We start from the raw sequence: 22,334 nt of genomic DNA on the forward strand, positions 1-22,334 counted from the left end.
TTTTCAACTAACATTGCTTTCAAATTTGCTTTCATAACTAGAAGTTACTTTTCATTGTTTTTGCATAGATGTGGAATTTCATGTTTTATTTCATTTCAGTCTTAAGCAGTTTTACCTCAGCAGCAGTAATTTACAGTACTTCAAAAATCTAGTCCAGGTGCCGTTTTTACCTGATGTAAGTATGTAAATCTAGGTGTTGATCTTCAACCAAAGTATTCAAATCTAGTGACAGGTTCAGTTCTGCTATATATATACATGTATTTGTACTTTGTATGTCTGGATGAGGTAATTGATTTTTTAGTCCTCATACAAGAATGAAGTATTTTGAGAGGATAAAATATTTTGTAGTGTGGTTGTTTGAAAGGTGCATTTCTTCTTGGACAATAAAAAATAGGTTATGTAAAATTCAAAATTCAAAATTGTGATAGATTAAATGTAATATGAAAGATTATTGAATTTCAGGAGCCACCTAATTTCTTGATCGCCTCGGACTTTAACAAACATGTAAAGCCTGTGGCTGTTGTTCCCACGGAACCAGAGCCAGAACTTGAAACTCCAGACACGGACAGCATCGGAGATCTGGTTGATACTTCAGATCCTCCGCAGGTATTAATAAACGACAACTAAAGCACCCTGCAATAAGCCCAGGGTGGGGCTTACGACAGGACAATACAGTAGTATTTGTTTTTAAATCTACTTACACAACAGCAATATATGTATGTTTGTGCAAAGCGTAAGCTTATAGGGACATAAATATGGTAAAAATGTCTGTTTAAACAACCTCTTATACATATATTTGTGACATTTGCTATTTTATATGGAAATCATATGATAATTCAGTCAAAAGGTGAAAATATTTGACATATGTAGCAAAGCGGTTTTTTTTCATTCCAGTTTGATGAATCTTTTGGAAATGGCTTTGGTCCACCAGAAACAGATGAGAGGTAATAACTCAAATCCAAATATATTTATCTACTTCTTTAGTCCTTGTTTGTTTCCTGGGTTTATGACCTCATCAACATCCAGGGTGATTTGGAGGTGGGGGTCACCTTGTATTTTATTTTGTTGGGTTTATGACCTCATCAACATCCAGGGTGATTTGGAGGTGGGGGTCACCTTGTATTTTATTTTGTTGGGTTTATGACCTCATCAACATCCAGGGTGATTTGGAGGTGGGGGTCACCTTGTATTTTATTTTGTTGGGATTATGACCTCATCAACATCCAGGGTGATTTGGAGGTGAGGGTCACCTTGTATTTTATTTTGTTGGGTTTATCACCTCATCATCATCCAGGGTGATTTGGAGGTTGGGGTCACCTTGTATTTTATTTTGTTGGGTTTATGACCTCATCAACATTCAGGGTGATTTGGAAGTGGGGGTCACCTTGTATTTTATTTTGTCGGGTTTATGACCTCATCAACATCCAAGGTGATTTGGAGGTTGGTGGCGACCTCACTGAACAACATGTGGGAGGCCCTTCAGCTGCTATCAAAAGAGTTTAGAATCACCCAAATCATTCAAGGACACAATTACAACAGCAGAGGATGGTCCTTGATCCTAGATTCTAGCAAATAAGAAAACTGCCCTTGGTAGAGATTACACTACACCCCTTAGTTTGAAATGCTGGGTGCTCTACCAACTGATCTATCATAACCCAACACACCATACTCAACCCCATTTCTGTTTTTAGTTCCTGCACTGCTGTGTATAACAATATCAGAACAACTTATAATTTCATTCCTAAGGATATAAAATTAATTTATATAATAACTCCTGTGTTACATACTTGGGGTCATTTTTCAAAGGGTTGTGTTTCTGAGGTATGAATGGTATCTACACAGAAACTTTGTGGTTGAGGTTCTACTTTACATGTTTATATGGAAATCCAGCATCATTTTCTTCTTTTAGACAAGAATGGAATCTGTGTTTGTGGCAGCACAGCCGTGGCCACGTTCTGATAGTATTGGTAATTTTCAACATTACAGTCTCTGATAAGTGGTTTCTTAGAGATTTTTAGTCAAAGTGTACTTTTCTGTTATGTTAGGATCCAAAATTGACAGGCTGTCAGTATTGCCATTCAATAAGCTGTATAGATGGGTACTTTCATGTTGGAATGTATGTATAGGATTCACATCAGCTTTCAACAGATGGATGGAAACCTTAAGATATGTGCGTTTAGTTAATGGTTTAAGTTTCAGGTGAACAAAATTGGAATAAGATATAGTCAAGTCTACCTGATCTCCTTAATATCTAGATGTACATCAATGCAGTTGATATATTTTTTCAGAGATTTGCTGATTGAGCGTCTAACACGGGAGGTCCAGCAGCTGAGAGCAGAATTAGAAAGAATGAGAGCTGAGGTAAGTCATCCTTATAAAATAAAGTTGTCAAGTTGTACTGATATAAAATGTTAATTCATCGATTTAAGTAGCAGTTCAGTTTTTGATAGAAGATATTCCTGATGTATTTAATTGATTACAACTGTATATTGAATTATACTTTAAAAGGATCTTTACAACAGATGCATTTTTCTTCATAATAATCACTGATAATATATATCAGATATCAGTACCTAGCATGAGATAGGGAAACTGTCAATTAAGGAGTGTGATTTTTACAATGAACGTTAAATAGTTTTGACAGCAACAAGAAAATGACTGATATTGAACAAATATTTTCTGATACAGGATATGAAAATCATCACTGCTCAGAAAGAGGAAATCGCAAAGTTGGAAAAAATTCTATCGGAACTACGATTATCTGCAGAAAAATCTCTAAAGGTAGTGCAGTTATTTCTGTTGTACAAAATTACACAGTCCTGAAAAAAAAAAAATTAAAAAGATAATAAATTATTCTAACATAGGTTCACTTATCTGTGAAGTAATAATAAAGTTCAAGGAAAATTAATTGCAGAGAGAGCTTTTTTAATCAAGCCTAATTTTGATAAATTTGGCCCTGACCCACAGTGGAAGTGGTGACCACTATTGTTGACACTTATCGGTTTTTTGTTTTTTTTTTTTCACTCTGCCGATTTATTTTTCGTCCTCATATAAGTCATTACAATATATAAGCTGCATGTATGAGGTAAAAAGATGTGGTTTATAATCCAGAAAATAAGGTAGACCTATTGTTTTGATAGTTCACCTGGCCTGAACTGCCAAGTGAGCATTTCCAATGGTGCGGCATCCAATGTCAATCGGATTGGTGTCAACTTTTCCATTTAAGATTTTTCTCAAAAACTAACAGACCAAGTGTCGTGATACTTGGCTGATGGGTTCTGGGTTGAAGCCCGGTAAAAGATATTATCCCGATCCTTATTCAAGGTCACAGGGGTCAACTTTGTTAATGCCATAAATTATCTTCAGACCAACCAAAAGGCGCAGATCTATGGTATTCAACTGATAGGTTGCTTGGATAAAGCCCAAGAAAGATTGTTAAAATGAATGACCTTGATTCTTATTTAAAGTCAAGGTGGTTGAATTTGTCAAAACCTGTGTCAATGGTGTACATTTAAATGTATTTGTGATAAACACTGATTCTATTTGTGATGAACATTGAGTAACAGGTAAGCGATTAAGGCCCATTGGGCCTTGTTTATTAGATAGGTTTTATGGGATTTCAAAACAGCTTTATATGAGAATTCCTTTTTAAGTAGTGGGTGAAAATTTGATTTAAAAACAAAATATTTGTTTACTTTTGTAAAGGAAAATGACAGTCTGAAGAAAAAACTTGAAGAAGCAAGTGTACATGCTGGTGCTGCTCTAAAGCTGTCTGAGTCGGAAAGTAAGATTTAAGATAATTTATATTCCGTTTGTATGGTGACAGATATATCATATCATTATAGGATATTTCGAGGTTTATTTGTAATGTTATATGTCTTGTCCTTTTCAATAAATTCCCTTTATTTTTACCTTGTTGTCGTATCTGGTATATTTGGGAATTACCTCCATTCAAAAATTCAAATTATAGTCTTGTCAGATGAAGACTACTGATGGGTTAGTGGTATGTACCTGTTATGTATTTCAGAGGTTTCATCAATCTTTGATTTTTGTTGATTTCAATATTTTTTATTTATTTCTGGGTAGACGGATACCTTGAACATTTTAAGTCAAGTTATATTGCTTTCTTTTTGTTTCAGAAGCGACAAAAGCCAACGAAGAAAAGTTTAAGAAAATGAAAGACATATACGGAAAGCTGAGAGAAGAACATGTGAACTTGTTGAGAACAGTAAGCTTTGAGAGAAAAAAAATAACATTGTGTACATTTCCCACAAATCTCATTATAACCATTTCTTGTTACATTAATGTAAACTTTTTCCCTCAAACAATTTAGTTTGTGAGGTTACCTCTGTGTTGGTAATTATTAAATCTGCATCATTATGTCTCATTTTATGTAAATTAAGAAAGCAATTCCATGATTTCAATACAGAGATTTTAAACTGGTAATTACGATCATCCTTGATTTTTAACTGAACACTTTTAATGGTCTTACCGAATTATATACAGACGGGTTTGAAATTTCACTTCAGAATGCCGAAACAACAAAAAAATTGGAAGGAGAGCGTAGATCCCTCGAAGAAAAAGAACAATTACTGAAGGTAGGGATTGTAATCACATTATGTCTCATTTATTTCAATTAATGCCTTCGTCTTTTAAAGATGATAATATGGCATTGAAAATATTATGCTTTCTGAGAATAAAATTACCTTTCATAATGAAAAGAAAACAAGATAGTGTATCTATTAAGAGATTACAATTCATACTTACAGATAATTTAATTTGTTAAAATGCAAAATATAAGACTACATATCCAATAACAGATAAAGAATATCAAATCTTAAAAAATGTTTTTGATGGAATGTTTTGTCAGTTTATTGATTCTGTGTGAAAAGAATTACTTTGATTTCAAGAATGTTTGTATGAATAGCGATATATTATACAGCTGGCTTGTTCTACCATGTTATACATTAATGGCATTTTTTAAGACGCACGTATGCTAGCACTCTCATGATGTCATAACTTAATAATATCACACTGTTGTCCTAGTAAGAAATACCTAACGAGAAAATAAAAGAATTTTGTGTTAATTTCTGTGGTAACAGCTATATTATCAATAATATCTTATACTTATGTCCATGTCATATTGAATTCATTTAACTTATCCCATAATTTCATGTGCTACTTACCCAAAGATTTTGTCTTATAAATTGATTGAACTTGTTCTATAGCTTCCATTTGATAGAATCACAAATATACAAGATCCTTAATTCATGGCTCACAAATTATTTGAAATTTGTTGCAATGATTATTTCTGGATTTTTTTTACAGATTATTATTCAAAATTATTGAATTTGTGCATGAAAGTGTTAATTTATTAAACAGCATGCGTATTGCGTAATTTGAAACATTGATGAAGGTCTATACAGACCCGAAAGCTTTGACATAATACTGTGTAGAATCAAGCATGTGTTGATAGAACATAGTTACTTTTGCATGAAATGACAAACAGCTGTTTGATGAAGTTGTCTTGTAAAAGTAGAAGGTCAAAAGAAGGAGATTATTTCAGAAATAAGATAACATGCTAATTTAAAGAGTCTTAAATAGTTATATCAGAAATAAAATAGCATGCTAATCTATAGAGTTTCAAATAGTTATTCAACTAAACATTTCCTGTCATAGATTTAATGTTTACTTGAAAACTACAGGGTCACTCTCTCCTAGAATCAGGCAATCTAGCCTCCCCGATTTATGTATGAAACTTACCTTGATAGAATAATTATATTATATTATTGTTCCAGTAACCTATAGTTACTTAGGTCAATGTTTTGCATCATTATAAAGGCCACAATTTTTTATTCTTTCTCACACTTGTGAAATATATTTGGTATTACTGAAGACACTATTTAATATTCTCTGTGTACTCGATAAAAAAAAACTTTTAATTTTTATGTAAAACAACAAAGATCAATATGAAAAGCTGTACATAAAAACTAAAAAAAAAAAAATTAGAAATAAAAAAAAATGCTTAAGGTTTTGTTTATAGTATATATAAGGTCCAATTGCCTGGGAGTTAACCTGGATTTGTATGTAGAAGGCATGTTAACATGTTGTGTGTGTGTTACCTAATATCTGCAGGAGTCCCATGGTGATATACAGAGGATGGAAAATGAGCGTAAAGTTCTACAGGAAAGTCTACAGCAGAGTGCTGATGAAGTCACATCACAACTTGCAATAGCCACGGCTAAAAATACGGAGCTTGAAAAATCAGCTGAGGTATAAAGACGACGTCTGATAAAACAGCACAGGAAGATACTTTGAGATATTTTAGAATGGGAAACATTTGTTGAAGACATTCTTTCATCTCAGAATAGTATCTATTAATATTTGTGTTTTATGAAGCATTTTCTTACTTGGATAGAATTTGCATCGGGATTGCGTGACTAAAACGAATGCAGTTGAATCTAATGATAAATTGTGCTACCACTATTGTTCCTGTGACAATAAAAAGATATTTAATGATAATATTACGAAAGGAGAAAAGGATTCAGATTTGGTGATCGAGAAGAAAAATAAATAAAAAAGGTGTAGGAGATATATTGGCATTAAGTTATAAGAAAGTGAGATTCAAGGGATTATAAACACATGTTCTATTACATCAAAAAATAAATCATTATTCAATATTCTGAGATATACAAGATTTTGACTTGAACAATGTTTCCATTTTTTCCTAAAATTCTCAATGAAACACTGTCCTGTTGCTTTCCAGTTAAGGTCTGGACAAAGATTACTTCAAACTGAAAGGAAAGCAACAAACATTGCATGTTATTGTTGTCCCGTCCCATACCTCATAAAAACGGCCTAAATAGCATCTTGTTTATACAGTCCAACCTCATTATCTCAAAGTTGTGTCACTCAAGGAACTCATTTAATTCGAAGTAATCGTCTGTCCAAGCCAAACTTCATATCTAAAATTTTAAAATCTGTTAACTCAAATACTCAGATGTTTCCCCATAATCCCAACTTGGGATAACGAGATTTGACTGTATATCATTTTGTTAGTTAGTGTATTAAATGGTGGCCCATCCTTCGATTGTGTACCGACAAACACAGCATCTTGCATCAAAGCATGGATCATGTTGAAAATTTTAATCTAGCATGATGAAAACAAAACAAAAAATAAAAACAAATGCAATGAAAATGATTTTGATTTATTCCCGAACCAGATGTTTGAAGCCCAAGGGCAAGGATTTGGTGCAAATCAGGTAAAAGAAATTCAAATTTTGTGAACTGCATAATAATTGATTATTAGGTCATCTGATCCAAAGGGTAAGGATGACCTATAGCCATCGCGTTTCCTCCGTCATCGTGCGCCTCAGCCATCAGCTGTTTGTAAACTTTCCATTCCAATAACTTCTTCTCAATAACCAAAAGGCCCAGGGTGCTGATATTGGGCCTGTAGTATGCTAGGATGAAGAGCTACTGAGTTAATTAGTAAATAACAATGAGATTGACCTGCTTTCAAAGTCACAAGGTCAAATGTGTTGAATTCTTGAAACAACTTCTTCTGGATAACCAAAAGGCCCAAGGTGCTGATATTGGGCCTGGAGGTTGCTGGGATGAAGGGCTGCCAAGTTTGATAATATAAATGAGTTTGACCTGCTTTCAAGGTCACAGGAGTAAAATGTACTGAAATCTTTTAACAACTTCTCCTCAATAACAAAAAGGCCCGAGGTGCTGATATTGGTCCTGTAGCATACTGGGATGAAGGGCTACCAAGTTTGTTCATATGATTGATCTTGACTTATTTTCATGATCACAGGGGTCACATGTTAAAATCTTAAAAGGACTTTTTCTTCCTGGCTGTTGATATTGGTTCTTTTACATAATTGGATGAAGCACTTCAAAGTTTGATTCAAAGGATTTACTTTGACCAGCTTTCATGGTATTTAGGGTCAAATACTTTGAAATCTTAAGATATCTTCTTTCAACAAGAAGTAGATTCACAGTCATGGTATTTGTGTAGTAGTATTTATGAGAAACAGAATTGCAAGTTTGCAGAAATTTTTTTTATAAATCCACTACATCTTTCTTTGTAAGCTGTAGAGTCATTGAGCAATTTAGGTCTATTTGACCTTGTTATAAATCTTTATAGTCAGATGACTGTTAAGGCCAATGGAGCTCTTGTTTAAAGTCACGCTCTTGGTGAAATATACAGTAAGCTTATCCAACCAGAAAGAAATTTTGTTATTTTGATGTGCAGATGTCATATTTTACAACTGGATGTATTTCAAGATGCTTAAGACTTTTTTAGTTGTCTTATTGAAAAGTCCTAAATGACAGTTATTTCACATAGAAAATTTTATATTTTCAATGTTCATTTTGATGACGGCCAAAACTTACATATGTTAAACAATATCGGATAATACTGATACATTTAAAGGAAAAAAAATCAGTTTTCAGAAGTTCTAAAATAATACAGTGTACATATATCCTGATCAGCAATTTAAAAAAAATAAAAGGTATAAATTTTCTTAAATATGTTAATCCCAATTCTAAAATTACCTGGGGTACCCTTGTATCAAATTCTAAATATCTGTTCATAACCTGCTTTCACGTGTTACCTGTTTAACTTTTATTTACCATACAATAATTTCATTCAAACAGCAACTAGAACACAAGGTAAAAACTTTGGAAGAGACCAAGTCTAGTCTGATGTCACAGCTACAGACTGTGGAGGAAGAGAGCTCAGCACTACAGACGAAACTTGACGAGGCCAACCATGCCCGCCAACAAACAGAGACCGAACTAACAGGGGAGATAACTGCCCTGCAGGCACAGCTCCGACAGACACGTGAAGAGAAAGATGTGCAAGAGACACAACTTTCACAGGAAATTGCAGATCTGAAGGTAAATGTCTGAAGAAGGCTAAGCTTAGCAATATATCTGTTTAGAGTTGAACTCCTGCAACAAAATGAGTTTAGGAATGTAGTTGATATATATTCATCATTTAATGATTTTGTATTGTACTTACTAAAACTTCTTTTTGGTGGGGTAATAATGTAAAAGACAGTTTAGGTGACGTCAGATTATGCATTAGCAATATAATAATTGTTTATATCCTTATGAAGTCAACTTATAGACAGTTCAAGTCAATAACCATCTATATTTAGCGATATATAGGAACTACCAACATCTATTTATCTGTTTATTTATCAATACTTAAGAATAAAAAATTAACCTACATTTGTTTGTCTGAAACTAAAGTGTCTTAGGTAACACTGATATGTGACTGTAGCGTATCCCAACAAGATTATCACAATATATATTTAATAGTTTTAATAGGGTAAGTAGTGTGATTTGATAGCAAAGAAAGGAAATATTTCCGAGGTTGTTTAAACCTTCATGTAAATGAAGAGAGATGTTAAGAAGGAGTGTTTTTGTCAAGTACCCTAATGAGGTTAGAGGTCAGTGGGATAACATTCTGTTTACAGGGAAAGTTAGAGGAGACTGTTTCAGAGAAGCAGACAATGGAACAAGACCTAAACCAACAATTAGAAGATTTAAGAGCTAAACTGACCCAGACAGTGACTGACAAGGACAACATGGAGGAGAGGTTGACTGGCGACATTAATTCCATACACTCCACAATGTTAGGTAATGCTTATGATGTTTGAAAATTGACATTGTGATCTGGTACTATTTAGCACATTTTGAACTGAATTTCAATTAATTCAATGTGTATTTGCCAATCTTAACTTGCTTTTAAGTAATATGCATTTTTTTCACACAAAAAAAAGAACATTTCATTATGGAATTTTCCAGCATCTATGTATCGTTTTGGAACTTTTGGAAAGTTTTCAGTCAATATATTCTTTATGTAAAAAATGAATTTCATTGAAATATTTTTCATTTCTGAGAGTTATCACAATTTTTAAGTAGATCAAATTAAGAAAAAAGTAAAAACTTAATACTACAAAATTTAAGACTAAAAAAAGTCCTGGATTTTGGACAATGCGAAACTTAAATCAGATAGATATCTTGAATCTGTCAAATAGAGAAACATATCAACAACACGATAAACTGTATTTGTATGTATTGTAAAAACAGTCGTGTTGTATTCAATTCATTGTGGTGTAATGGATTATGTGTTGTATTTCTCAGCCAAAGCTGTTGAGGAAGGCAGAGGGTTCATACAAGATGCTCTAGATCAATTTGAAAATCCAACACATATCGCTGTTAAGTGTACTGCAGGTATGTATCAGCTAGAGTTATCCACCCTTTGTTTATTTCTGTATTTTATTTACTTGAATTCTGTCATTATTGACTAATACATCATGGACTTGGTTTTCTTTGGAATGTTTCTGATCTTATATAATGTTTTAATGAGTTGTTTATACAGGCTAAAATATTAAAACTTGTTGATTTTTCTCTGTGTCAGAGTTCCTCCTCATGAGGACAGAGCCAGTACTGACCTGTCTAGATAGCCTGAAGAATGCCCACAGTATCTACAGTATTGACAAAAAAGGTAAACAAAGACGTCAGTCAGCCATTATCACTGGAATTTTTTGTTGTTGCTTCTTCTGAATCATACTTTTGACTTTTGTCTTCAACAAAATCTTTAGATATAATATTATCACAATGAAGATGAACAGTTCATCACGATAGTCGTTCACCTTGACCTTGACCTTAAGGTAAAAGGTTAACCTAGGGCAACTTTTTTTACTATGATTGGTATATTAATACAAGCACAACATAATTATCAGCTTGAAAACAAAGGTTGTATTTATCATTACAATTCTCTGCTGTTTCAGATTTGGAGACACTTGTGAAATCCATAACATCTTATTCTCATCACATGGGGGATTGTGTGATGCATGGTATTGCCACTTCCCACTCTGCCCAGCTGGAGGCAGGGGAAGGTATGTCTGACATAATGTTTATGTTTCCCATAACTTCCAATTCTGACCATGGCCAGCTGTAGGATGGAAAATGATACAAAATATAAAATCTATTTTCCCCTAACAACCCAAAACACCTATATGTTGTAAATTTATTGCCGTAAGGAAAAAATACACATTATTATATTATCATACTGTACTGCTAACATTCCTTGGTAATATTTCTGAAGATATAATTTTCCAGAGCTTGGAAATGCCTGTAGAGAAGCTGGTGATATGGGCCTTAAGTTGTTGGATGCCATTGAAGCAGGTAAGACTTTTGTTGCAACTTCCAAGATCGAAAAATAAGGGAACGAAGTGAAATTTAACAATGTTTTCATAGTTTCAGCCTTTCCCACACAAAATATTCTCACACAAAAATTCAGAAGACTTTATCTCTGCAATAGGATTTTAAATGAAATTTAGATTCAAAAATTCTAAAAATGGCGCTCAAGTTAACTTCATTTTTGCCAGATTTTATTAAAACTAGAATAATTGTACACTAGATTTACCAGATCAACGAGAATTACTTATAAAAACTATTCATTGTTCTTGATTTGTATCTTAAATGGACTTTGATATTTTACAAAGTTTATCTGTGTGAGAAATGTGTTTGGAAACTGTATATTCTTTTTCATTGTATTGGTTTTTTTCCTAGTAAGGAGGAAGAAGTTGAAGTTTATAAGCTGGTTTCAAGATACTCCTACTGTGTTCTGTGTAGTGGATTTTTTCTTCTAAAGTAGTCAGGACTGTTCAGACAGTTAGAGCATTGACAAACTTCTCCTCAGATGGAGATGGAGGGTTTGTTGTTAGAGGTTTCGTCAAGGTGGCAGTTTGTGATTCTCAGGAAGCTGAGCAACAGACTGGCCAGTGCTGGATGTAGTTGAAGCCTTGGACAAGAGAATTTACCACAGTTGCATTAAATGGTATATTATTTGTCTCCCATGTGTTGTTGAGGAAAGTAGCCACCAGTTCTAGCTGGAGGTCTCGCCATGTAATTACCATGGCTGTATAACCTAGTTGATAAATCCTATAAATGACAGAATATTAATTGAACAGAAATGTGAAGTTCCAAAAGGTTATTCTTTGGAATTTTTTTAATGATTTATATTTTGATCTTTAAAAACAGAAGTAACAAAATATCTCAAAAAATATTGTAAAATTTTTGTGTTACAATTCTTTGTTGACAGGAGGATTTGTAAACACTGAGGTTGACCAGACTGTCCAGAGTGTGAAGAGACTGATGAACCTTGCTGAGGCCCTTGTCCCCAAGATGGTGGACATTAAGGAGGGAGAGATAGGTGATCTGGTGGAGAATGAAATGAGTGCTACTAACTCCGCCATTGAACAAGCCGCTCAGAGAATCGAGGTTTGTCAATATTCTCAACAGTAACCTCAAAGGCATGAAAATGAATTGGGTTTGTAACTTGTCAGCATTTGGAAAACAATATGAAATTTTGAATAATGACAAATGTTTCAAAGATTTTGTTTAAATATTTTTTAATTTAATTTTTTTTCAGTTTGGAAAGAAAATATTATTTGATTTCCAATGATTAAGGCAAATAATATTTTTTTAATTAAGTTCTTTATGATTATCAATGTATTTGTAAATTCTTCTTCTTAAAAGGAATGAATCCTCATTACAAAATTATAGAATCGTTTACATATGGTGTTCTGTTTTGATCCTTACAGGAAATGCTTCATAAGAACAGGTCTAGTAATTCTGGTGTCGAGCTTCAGGTCAATGAAGGAATATTGGACTCCTGTACGGGACTAATGGAGGTTTGTTTTACGTGAAACAATCAGCAGCTTGTTTTTTGTCATACACATGACTGACAAGCAGCTTTATTGATCAGAAGTTTTACAATAAACTGTAATTTAATTAATTCAGATTTAATGATTACTGAAATGGGACTGATTTCAGTGGACTTCCTGTTTTATTGCTTTTTACACTGAAATACTGCAGTTTGTTGTCATTATAGTATAGTTGTGAATGAGCAAATTAATGAGTATGATAGATTGCTCAAAACTGATATTGTGCTGAAATTCTTGAGCACATTTTTTTTTTTTTTCGTGTTTACCCGGGTACTTGATTAAGAGATTATGCTAATGGCTGATAGGAATAATCTTTAAGTCATTAAAGTCATGTCCGATGTGCTTTTGCAACAAAGGTACAACATACTGTTTAGAACAAGATATTCTGATAGATTGTTGTTAACGTTGAAGTTGTATAGTAGCAAACATGATCTATCTTTTCTTTTTATTCACACAGGCCATTAAGATTTTGTTATCAAAGTCCCGTGATCTGCAGAAAGAAATAGTGTCTCAAGGACGAGTAAGTTTCAATGAGTAGAAAAGAATTGATTCTGAATTGTACTTATGTATATATTAGATTCAGACTGAATGTTTCTGCATCAAATGATGTCTCATTTTTGTTGCATAATAATATCAAAATGAAGGAGAAATTCCATTAACATATAATGTAAATTATGGAAGGTCAGATATAAATTCTATACCAGGATTTAGAATTTACATAGAAGAACGATACATAAAAGAACAGTAATACAGTGTATTATGAAAGGTAATTAATTTTTCATTTCTTGTACATGTCAGAATACTTCATGAATATGTAAGTGTTTGCATTGGCAGATTGGGGCCTATTTCTCTCAGTAACTTTGTAAAATTTAAAGATCATTAATAAACATTATGTGTTGATATACAGGGAACATCGTCCAGTAAGGAATTTTACAAGAAGAATCATAGATGGACAGAAGGTTTACTGTCAGCTGCTAAAGCTGTAGGATTTGGTGCTACAACTCTAATGTAAGATCTGATGAATATTCATAGTCTATTTAGTATTCTTAAGTCTCTTTGGTTATTATTGAGATCGATGAATATTCATAAGTCTTTTTAGTATTCATAAGACTGTTTGGTTATCATTTAGATCAATGAATATTCATAATTTTGTTTAATAATCATAAGTTTTTTTGGTTATTACTGAGATTAATGAATATTCATAGATGTATTGAATAGTCATAAGACTGTTTGGTTATTATTTAGATTGATGAATAGTCATATTATTGGGGATTGTGATCTGCAAATCAGATAAATATTCCTATTATTTTGTTTAAGAAGTCTTCATAAATATTAAATTTGTTTTGATCATGAAAGATTCTAATGAATCACTTAATTGCTGAAAATATTCATTTGTTTTAGGACCTCATGAAAAATTATTAAATTTCCATTTTGATTAGCTTTAAACATTTTTAGAAAATGAGTATTAAATCTGTTCGTTCAAAACAGATACTTCATATATAGGTCTTGTATTTTGAATAATGTAAGACATTTTCACTGAATTTTCAGGGAGGCAGCAGACAAGGTTGTGAAAGGAGAGGGGAAGTTTGAAGAACTTATTGTTTGCTCAAATGAGATTGCTGCAAGTACGGCACAGCTTGTTGTAGCCTCAAAGGTCAAGGCTGACCGTCGTAGTGAGAAACTCAAGGCCTTGTCCGATGCCTCTAAAGGGGTTTCTACATCAACAGGCAAAGTAGTGGGATCAGCTCGGGAAGGATCTCAGAGGATCGAGGAACAGAGTGAGTAGGACTCCCATTAAGTCTTTATAAAAGTGTGTACAGGGAAATTTTTGTTTTTTTTTCACATTTAAAATTCTTTTTGCCTTTCGATGAATTAGGCATGAAATACATGGAAAATATGTCTCAATTTCAACATCTTACTTTAGCCCATCTTTTAATTTTCACCTCATATTGACAAAAGGGCAAAACAGATGAGAGTTCAAACATTCAGGCAGATTGCTACCAAGTTTCATGTTTCAACACACTACATGTGGAAAATTTCCCATTTCAAATCTTATGAGTTTTGAATTTCTTTTGTGTTTTTCCTATAGGTCTGATGGATTTTACCAAACTGACATTGCACCAGACGAAGAAAAATGAGATGCAGTCCCAGGTAAGCAGTGTTTTTTGTCCTGATTTTTACAGCTGGCTGTTCTGTAGCCAAAACAGTGTCTTACTTGCTTTGAACTAAGGAAAAATTAGAAATATCTTCTCAGTTTTGAAGAAATTGTTTGAATTATATAGACAAAGGGAACTTCAGGTGGCTGGTAATGAATGTGAAAAGGTTTGGGGTCACCTTCCATTCAGGGTTGATAAATATGATAACTTATTTTCACAACTGATTTCATTGAGTTAAAGATATTTACATAGAGAAAACACTGTGAACTGATCCTGGAAAATCACAGATGATGTTCAAATATATGAAAAAGAGATTATAGTGGCACATGAAATGGACAAGGGGCAATATTCATTCCCTAGAAAGCTGGAACAAAATATTTGTTGCAGTAAGTGTAAGGAATTTAATTGTAGTCACCCTTGTCTGAAGGATCGTAATTTATTTTCTTCCTCAAAGCAAAATATTCTGTCTTTTCCTGATGTTGAGTTATCTGCTCGTATGAGCAGGTATTTCTAATTACATCATTAGTTTGCATGAGAAAATCATGTTGTTGTCTTATACAATTTTTTAGGATGTAACTCTCACAAACAAGTTATACAAATAATCAAATACTCTTTTGTAAGAGCAGATAACTCTGCATCATGAAAGGATGTAATGAGAATAAATTGATTTTACCTTAAAACAAAAATAAGATGTCAAGGTGACCTTGGCATGACGAAAGTGACAGTACTTTAGTAGTCTTCATTCTGGTGAAAGTACCAGGTACTACTGGTGCTATCTTGATCAGATTTAAAAACAGCTTCAGTCAATTTGAGATCAATTTTCCTATTGCTGAGTCTGTTTGTTGTAATTGATGAGATGCATTTGGAAATAAAAAGACCTGTACTCTTCCATCAAACATATTTATTGTGTTTAAAATTGCCTTAGGAGGTGAGGAAAAGTCTTGACCTGTATGTCTGTCACCTGTGTTCAGTACTCATTTATGTATCAATATTTTGGTGTGTAAAAGTTCTTTTGTTTTATAGGTACGGTTGCTGGAGCTTGAGAAAGAATTAGAGTTGGAGAGATTGAAGCTTGGAGAGCTGAGGAAACAACATTACCAGCTGGCAGGAGAGAGTGAAGGCTGGGAAGTGGGACAGGTAAGAGGCGTGGCTATATAGAAATATGGGTGTGGCTAACAGTGTTTTGGGTGTGGCTAATTATGTTAATTAGGAAACAAATCTATCACTGTTAAGGTTGTAATATACAGTCATACTTTGACAAGAAAATAGTCATTGTTTCTTCCTTATTCCAACAGTTTGTCTAGATGTGGAATGAAGTGATGTGACTTGTGTTATCTTACATTAATATTGGGTAGAGATCCAAAGAACATTCTGTCATTCATTCATTCATTTTCTTATTGATGCTACCTAAAATATTGGCTCTTTTTAAATTTTGTCAAATGGAAAATTTCCAGTGATGTCTTAATGTCCCAAGTTACGGATGTAGATGTAGGTCTAGTGTTGATCACCTGATCGACAACATTGTGTTTTACAGGGACCATTTCTCACTACGATGGTAAGTTTGTGATGAATGCATGAAATTATGTGTTCAAACAAACAAAAACGTTATTATGTTCATATCTGTCAGTTTTATCAGTTTTAATTCACTATAAATATGAATCAAGTAATGAGATCCTAGACAAAGTGATTTTAATATTTCACTGTCTATGCATCAACATATATGATGTATAATTTAATCGGAATCATCATATAGTTATCTCCCTTTGTCTGTCAGTAACGGAAGAAAAAAACGAAACTTCTGCATGTGTGTATGCTCAAATTCGAGTCTAGGGTCCCTCCATATTCAGAGTTATAGCCCTCAGTTGTCCATGAGATAACAGTAATTTTCAGTTCTCTGTTTCGTTAAACACACAATATACATGTACTCAAATATATATTTTTAAGTGTGGTAGTCCTTAGTTGATGCTTGGTAGCAAAACGTCTTTCCAAATATAATCCATAACATGTCAAAATTCTAAAATTATGAAAAATCATATCATTTAGCTGATATTAAATAACACTTCTAATTCTCAGGGACCTGTGTTCAACTTACCGGTATATAATTCTGGAACATATTGATTCTGTATGTTTACTTGTTTTTTAATTAATCTTTACATATTATGTAATAAAGACTGACCAGGTGAGCTGTTTTCACAAAACAAAATCTTTGAATTTCATCACGGCTGCCATAATCTTTTGTTGCTGTCATCATTCTGTAATATGATTTGATTGGTTGTTGATTTCATAAACGACGGTTTGGTTGGATGAAAAGATTTTCTTCTGATGTGATCAATTAATGATTGTTGTAAATTAAATATCACCAGCTGCAGTTTCATTCACTGAAATTTATTCCTTTTTACTGTATAATTAATCATTTGCTGTGATTTGATTGACTGTAACATTTCACTCCGCCACACAGGACTCGGAGGAAGGATCGGGCGACGCCCCAAATGATGCTGTGAGTCACTGTAATTGTGTTTTAATCTCCGTACCGTATTATGTGTTTTGCCTAACTGTTGTAAACCATCTGCCTAACTTTTGTAAACCATTTATCATCACAACTTCTGCATATTAACCGTCACACTGTGCCTCTGCTCATTGAACAATTTTGAAAACTCCCATGAAACAAGCCTTCTTTCCATTTAGAGCTCTGTCTGTTTACAAAATGAAGGGAATTTCTTACAGGGTATACCATGTCGATATGTCCTCCTGTTTGTAATCAAATTTCAGTAGACACCCTTCAATAAGTGCTGTATCATGTATCATTGTTCTTTAATAAGCCCCCCCCCCCCAACTCCCTCCTCCTACTTAAAATTAGAGTTTCTTGGTATATTTTTCAAATAAAAGAAATTATTTATTTTAAACTCGTTTTCAATAGCTGTAATAAAATATTGGTATGTAATCAAGTCTGTTACCATAGTTATCTTCTTAAAAATGATTTTGATATGTTGTCAATGTAGAAAATACTTTCTGGCTTTTGTACTCATGAGCTTGCTTCTGTTTTAAAGCACCTCTTACATATTGCAGGATGGGCAATGAGATGAAGCATTTACATGCACATATCTTATCTCTGTTGTTCCCTGTTAGATAGCACTAGTAACATACTTAAGTGATATTTTGTACTTTGAATTTTAACAATATTTCACCCTGAGCTTCCCTTTGTTTTGCCACAACAGCTTATTAACCACATTAATATTGTGTTGGATCTAAAATGGAAAAAATTGGTTTCCTTTGAGTTTTCAAAATTGTCCATTTAAACTGTAAATTGTAAGAAATTGAAAAGTATTTCTAGAATTTTTGTAAATTGAGTATATGTATTCATACTGACAGGTTACACTCTGCTAAACAGTTTAGTAAAATAGATTGCACTGATTTCTTGAAAAAATATTTTGTCATTATGAATTGTCCTCAAACAAAGAAAACAGGAAGGTCTTGCTGGTGCTCTGTATTCCAGAAAATGTTTTGTATAGTGCATTGTTCCACTAGTGTCTTAAATCTGTTGGCAATTCAGGTTTATAACCAAAATCTGTAGCAAGAAAGAGACTTAATCCTGTTTTCCTTGGGCTCTCTTTCTTAAAAAAATAGTTCTGTGAGTAACCTAAAAGGAATGTGCACCTGACAGGTCCCAAACTTGTATTGAATATGTATGTAACCCTGGTAAAATACTAGCCGCAATATACCACTTGGCTAGAGAGAACTTCTCTTTAGCTCGATTGGTTGAGCGTCAGACTAGTAAGCAAGGGGTCCTGAGTTTGATTCCTAGCGGAGGCATTGAGATAAAAAATGACCTCTGTTACATGTACAGTAGTGCTTCAGTTGCTCTGTATAACTACATGGTATTTAATATTTAGTATAAATATACAATAAACATAAAATATTATAAATTTTAATATTTAATAACTTTAAAATGAGCTTACCAACAAAATTATCAAAACTATCTAAAATATGCTAGATAAAAGTGTTACATCAAAATTTATCTATTATATGTGAAAAAGTTCATTTCATGAGCAATCTGGTACAGGAATAAAATAATATACTGAACAAGACCATATTTTTAAACAATACAATACTAAAAATCTTCTGTTGATTTTTTTTCAAGAAATCAGGGCAGAAATAAATCTAGTAGTTAAAATAGCTTTTAACAAATTTGAATGGAACAACTTGGTTATAAAAGAACATTTTCTTGTCCTTTCAATCTTTTTTACATGCAGAAGGGAAAATAACTCTTCTCACTTCTAGGAAGGGAAGTAACTCTTCTGTTTTTCAAAAGGGGAAGTAACTGTGTATCGTTTTGTATTTAACCAAGTTCTTCGATCTTGCTATTGTAAACTATATATTTTCTTCCACTTAATAGCATTTTTATTTTAGCACTTAGATGAAGAATATTAAGTTTTTGAAAATGTTTCAACAGCATGATGTTGGTGAATTTTGCTGTTATTTTTGTATGTTTTTTTTCTTTATTTTGATTTTTTATATACATTTGTGTACAAATATTTGTTTGTTACATGTACTGGTAGTATTTTGTATTTGGATTGTAAAATATTTCCAATTAGTTTCCATGCATCCATTTTCATCACATATTGTTGACATCATTTCTATGAGTCAAAATCATCAAAATTTGCTGTACTCATTGTGGTCAATAACTGAAGAAAGAAGTTATCGTATAAATAAATGCACATAAACAGTTCTTGACTAATATTATGAATGTAATGACATATGCATATCTTTTTTAAATAAAACTAAAGAAAATTGAACTCTCATAAAGTAGAACATCTTCAAATTGACAAAATTTTGATTTGCAGTTCCATTTCCGCTTAATGAAAATAAGTTCGACTGAAGAAAAATATAGGTATAAGATTACTTCTAATAGAATTGATGATAAATAAAAACAGTTTTCCATCCATTTGATCTCCTACCCAACCAACTAATCCAGAATACGGATATGTAGAATTCAATTTTATGATCATATCTTAAAAAATTTAGTAGTCATCACTGTTTATGATTTTTGTATGTTATTACGATTTTATGTTCCTACCATTTCGTGGTCGAGGACACATATATGTAGTGATATCCTTGGCTATCATTTCGTCATTTTTCACAAAAACAGTGGGACTAATGTTAGAGAGCTTTGCCCATCTCCAGTGGGGATTTTAAAGAAAAACAGGTGACAGTCAATACAATTTCATTTCAGATTCTTTACTTCTCTTTCAGCAGGCAGGACTTTTAAATGTATTTCATGAATTATGAGTACACTTCTTAACAAAGTCATCAAGGCTGAAAAAAGAAGATCAAAACTTCTCCTTGGTTACTGATAGCAGTATTCGAATTTCTCCAATATACATGTACATCTGGTTTTTGGTTTTGTATATATATATATATAGCCCCAATATATATTATATTTGGCTGGTGTGTTCCCAGGATTAAGCCTGACAAACTTTGCGAAAATAATGACCTTGACCTATTTTCAGTCACAAGGGTGGGTAAAAATTTGTTAAAACATTAAAATGTCTTCTTCTCATGAACTATAAGGCCTAGAGGCATGATATTTGGTTGGTACATATATACCAGGTGAGAGCTGCAGGCCCATTGGACATCTTGTTGTATTTATATTGCTTTAATATATGTCTGGTTTTTGTTGAAGTTACTTTTCCTTGCTAGTTATTTTGGGATGTTATTATTTCCAGATTTTATAAGGTCATCTGACCCGAAGGGTCCGATGACCTATAGTCATCATGCTTCGTCCGTCGTCGTCCGCCGTGCGCCGTGCGCCGTCCGTAAACTTTTCATTCAAACGACTTCTTCTCAATAATTGGAAGGCCCAGGCAACTAATATTTGGCCTGTAGCTTGCTTTGATGAAACCCTACCAAGTTTGTTCAAATGAATGACCTTGACCTTCATTCAAGGTCACAGGGGTCAAATGTCTTTAAATCTTCAAAGGACTTCTTCTCAGTAATCAAAAGGCCCAGGCAACTAAAATAAGGCCTGTAGCATGCTGGGATGAAGGACTACCAAGTTTGTTCAAATGAATGACCTTGACCCACTTTAAAGGTCACAGGGGTCAAATATGTTAAAATCTTTAAACAACTTCTTCTCAATAACCAAAAGGCTCAGATTGCTGATATTGTGCCTGTGGCATGCTGGGATGAAGGGCTATCAAGTTTGTTTAAATGAATGACCTTGAACAACTTTCAAGGTCACAGGGGTCAAATATGTCAAAATCTTTAAATAACTTCTTCTCAAATACTAGAAGGCCTAGGGGGCTAATACTTGGCCCATAGCATGCTGGCATGGAGCCCTACAAAGTTTGTTCAAATGAATGACCTTGGCCCACTTTCAAGGTCACAGGGGTCAAATATGTTAAAATATACAAAGGACTTCATCTCAATAAGCAAAAGTCTATGAGTGCCGATATTGGGTCTGTAGCATGCTGGGAGGAAAGGCTACCAAGTTTGTTCAAATGAATGACCTCAACCCACTTTCTAGGTTTGGCTTGCTTTTTGTCAGATGACCGTTAAGGCCCATGGGCCTCTTGTTTTCTATTGTAATTTGTTTGATGTTTACAGGATGATTACTTGCTGTTGTTGTTTATTGTTGACTTTGAATTTCATACCAAAATTTGGTTTTTGTTGACTTTGAATTTTCTTTCAGAATTTGATATTTAGAAATTTAGCCTTGTAATGATTTTTTTGAAAGATTTTATACTGTAAGTTTTTTTTAAGACTCTTTTGTTTTCAATGCAGGATGGATACTTATATATTCCTTGGGATCAAGGGTCGTTTTTGTGATCTCTTTTTGAGGTCATTGGTAAGGTCATGTCCATCAGGTTGGCATGGCATGGTGTGCAATAAACATTGTGTTAAAATTGTTACGATCTTCAAATGCAAAAATCTAGTGCATTGACAAGAGCATATCCAGGGGTGTGTCTTCGTCATAATAGTTTTTAATGTTCAGTATTGATCTGCAAAAACCAAACTTGCTCACATATTTATAAGTTTCATGGAAAACAACTTTTGTAATATTTTGTTAAATCTTAATACTGCTGGGATGAAAACCATTTGATACACTTAAAAATTTGTTTTGGAAAAAAGAACTAGCAATTGATGAAATATTCCATAAAAAGGTATTGTTCAGGGTTTCATTGAAAGATTTTTTTTTCTTTTTTTTTTTTTTAATGAATGAAACTTTCTTTGATTTTTTTTCCTGTTAAGAAGTAAAATGAATTTGATTTATGATGATAATGGAAAATAAATGGAGATTAAATGATAGTCGTGTAAACATTAATTTGATTTAAAAGAGTAAAATTTTGTGTGTATTTTATCAATGAAAATACTTATGTATATTTACAACAGCACAGCTAAAGCACACGACCAGTTTTATTAATTTTCG

At 33.1% G+C, this 22,334-nt stretch overlaps 1 protein-coding gene across 1 annotated transcript in view; it reads left to right on the plus strand.

Annotated features, from left to right (window-relative positions):
* LOC132545375 (huntingtin-interacting protein 1-like) overlaps positions 1 to 21,733 on the plus strand; it is a 39,443-nt gene extending 17,710 nt beyond the window's left edge. The window contains exons 10-34 of the mRNA XM_060209056.1: positions 100 to 175; positions 463 to 606; positions 895 to 944; positions 2,289 to 2,361; positions 2,689 to 2,781; positions 3,706 to 3,784; positions 4,140 to 4,228; positions 4,530 to 4,598; positions 6,136 to 6,273; positions 7,224 to 7,262; positions 8,665 to 8,907; positions 9,492 to 9,654; positions 10,162 to 10,251; positions 10,439 to 10,525; positions 10,812 to 10,919; positions 11,143 to 11,208; positions 12,128 to 12,306; positions 12,630 to 12,719; positions 13,210 to 13,272; positions 13,660 to 13,760; positions 14,301 to 14,530; positions 14,842 to 14,903; positions 15,932 to 16,045; positions 17,367 to 17,405; positions 21,689 to 21,733. Coding sequence (XP_060065039.1) covers positions 100 to 175; positions 463 to 606; positions 895 to 944; positions 2,289 to 2,361; positions 2,689 to 2,781; positions 3,706 to 3,784; positions 4,140 to 4,228; positions 4,530 to 4,598; positions 6,136 to 6,273; positions 7,224 to 7,262; positions 8,665 to 8,907; positions 9,492 to 9,654; positions 10,162 to 10,251; positions 10,439 to 10,525; positions 10,812 to 10,919; positions 11,143 to 11,208; positions 12,128 to 12,306; positions 12,630 to 12,719; positions 13,210 to 13,272; positions 13,660 to 13,760; positions 14,301 to 14,530; positions 14,842 to 14,903; positions 15,932 to 16,045; positions 17,367 to 17,405; positions 21,689 to 21,733 — 2,530 coding nt within the window. The remainder of the gene's footprint in view (positions 1 to 99; positions 176 to 462; positions 607 to 894; positions 945 to 2,288; positions 2,362 to 2,688; positions 2,782 to 3,705; positions 3,785 to 4,139; positions 4,229 to 4,529; positions 4,599 to 6,135; positions 6,274 to 7,223; positions 7,263 to 8,664; positions 8,908 to 9,491; positions 9,655 to 10,161; positions 10,252 to 10,438; positions 10,526 to 10,811; positions 10,920 to 11,142; positions 11,209 to 12,127; positions 12,307 to 12,629; positions 12,720 to 13,209; positions 13,273 to 13,659; positions 13,761 to 14,300; positions 14,531 to 14,841; positions 14,904 to 15,931; positions 16,046 to 17,366; positions 17,406 to 21,688) is intronic.
* The last annotated feature ends 601 nt before the right edge of the window (positions 21,734 to 22,334 follow it).

Source organism: Ylistrum balloti, unplaced genomic scaffold (genome assembly GCF_031769215.1).
Source record: "Ylistrum balloti isolate Yb309-2 unplaced genomic scaffold, AGI_CSIRO_Ybal_v1 Utg369844, whole genome shotgun sequence".
Classification (NCBI taxonomy): Eukaryota; Metazoa; Mollusca; class Bivalvia; order Pectinida; family Pectinidae; genus Ylistrum; species Ylistrum balloti.